A 391-nucleotide genomic window follows, 5' to 3' on the forward strand; every position below is an offset into this window, starting at 1 on the left:
TCATATCGATAGTCGGGCTCCTATGGGGGCGCCTGCCTCGTGTCTTTCCTAGCCTGTATAAAATCGCGCCGGAGTTTGGCAAGAGAGAAGAGCTCCTTGAAGAGACACACAGTATTGCTTTAGAACTACGTGGGAGGACTCCTGATCGCATCAATGAAAGACTAGGTCTAGCAAGCTATACTTTCGCCAAGAAATACGCGAAGAAGGCTCGTCTTATGACTATCAGTCGATTAAGGCGCCGTCAATCTTATCCTTACTACCATCAATCCAATCCGGAGCATGGTCTGAATTCTCAAAGCCCTCGGAGCTTGATCGATGGTGTCTCTTCCTCGTCTTCTTCTTATTATGCGACCATGACGAGTCGCCGAGGGATCATAGGAGGCGTCGGCGG

General features: G+C 49.9%; 2 protein-coding genes across 2 annotated transcripts in view; one reads left to right on the plus strand and one right to left on the minus strand.

The window, feature by feature from the left end:
• The window catches only part of CSUI_009513 (uncharacterized protein), a gene marked incomplete at its 3' end in the record, with an annotated part of 3,896 nt that extends 3,601 nt beyond the window's left edge, over nt 1–295 (minus strand). Inside the window, exon 1 of the mRNA XM_068069628.1 lies at nt 258–295. Coding sequence (XP_067918397.1) covers nt 258–281 — 24 coding nt within the window. The 5' untranslated portion in view covers nt 282–295. The remainder of the gene's footprint in view (nt 1–257) is intronic.
• Nucleotides 1–380, plus strand: part of CSUI_009512 (plasma membrane-type ca(2+)-atpase a1 pmcaa1) — a gene marked incomplete at its 3' end in the record, with an annotated part of 11,377 nt that extends 10,997 nt beyond the window's left edge. The window contains exon 4 of the mRNA XM_068069627.1: nt 53–380. Coding sequence (XP_067918396.1) covers nt 53–380 — 328 coding nt within the window. The remainder of the gene's footprint in view (nt 1–52) is intronic.
• Nucleotides 381–391: the final 11 nt, after the last annotated feature.

This window comes from Cystoisospora suis, assembly GCF_002600585.1.
Source record: "Cystoisospora suis strain Wien I chromosome Unknown contig_5705, whole genome shotgun sequence".
Taxonomy (NCBI): Eukaryota; Apicomplexa; class Conoidasida; order Eucoccidiorida; family Sarcocystidae; genus Cystoisospora; species Cystoisospora suis.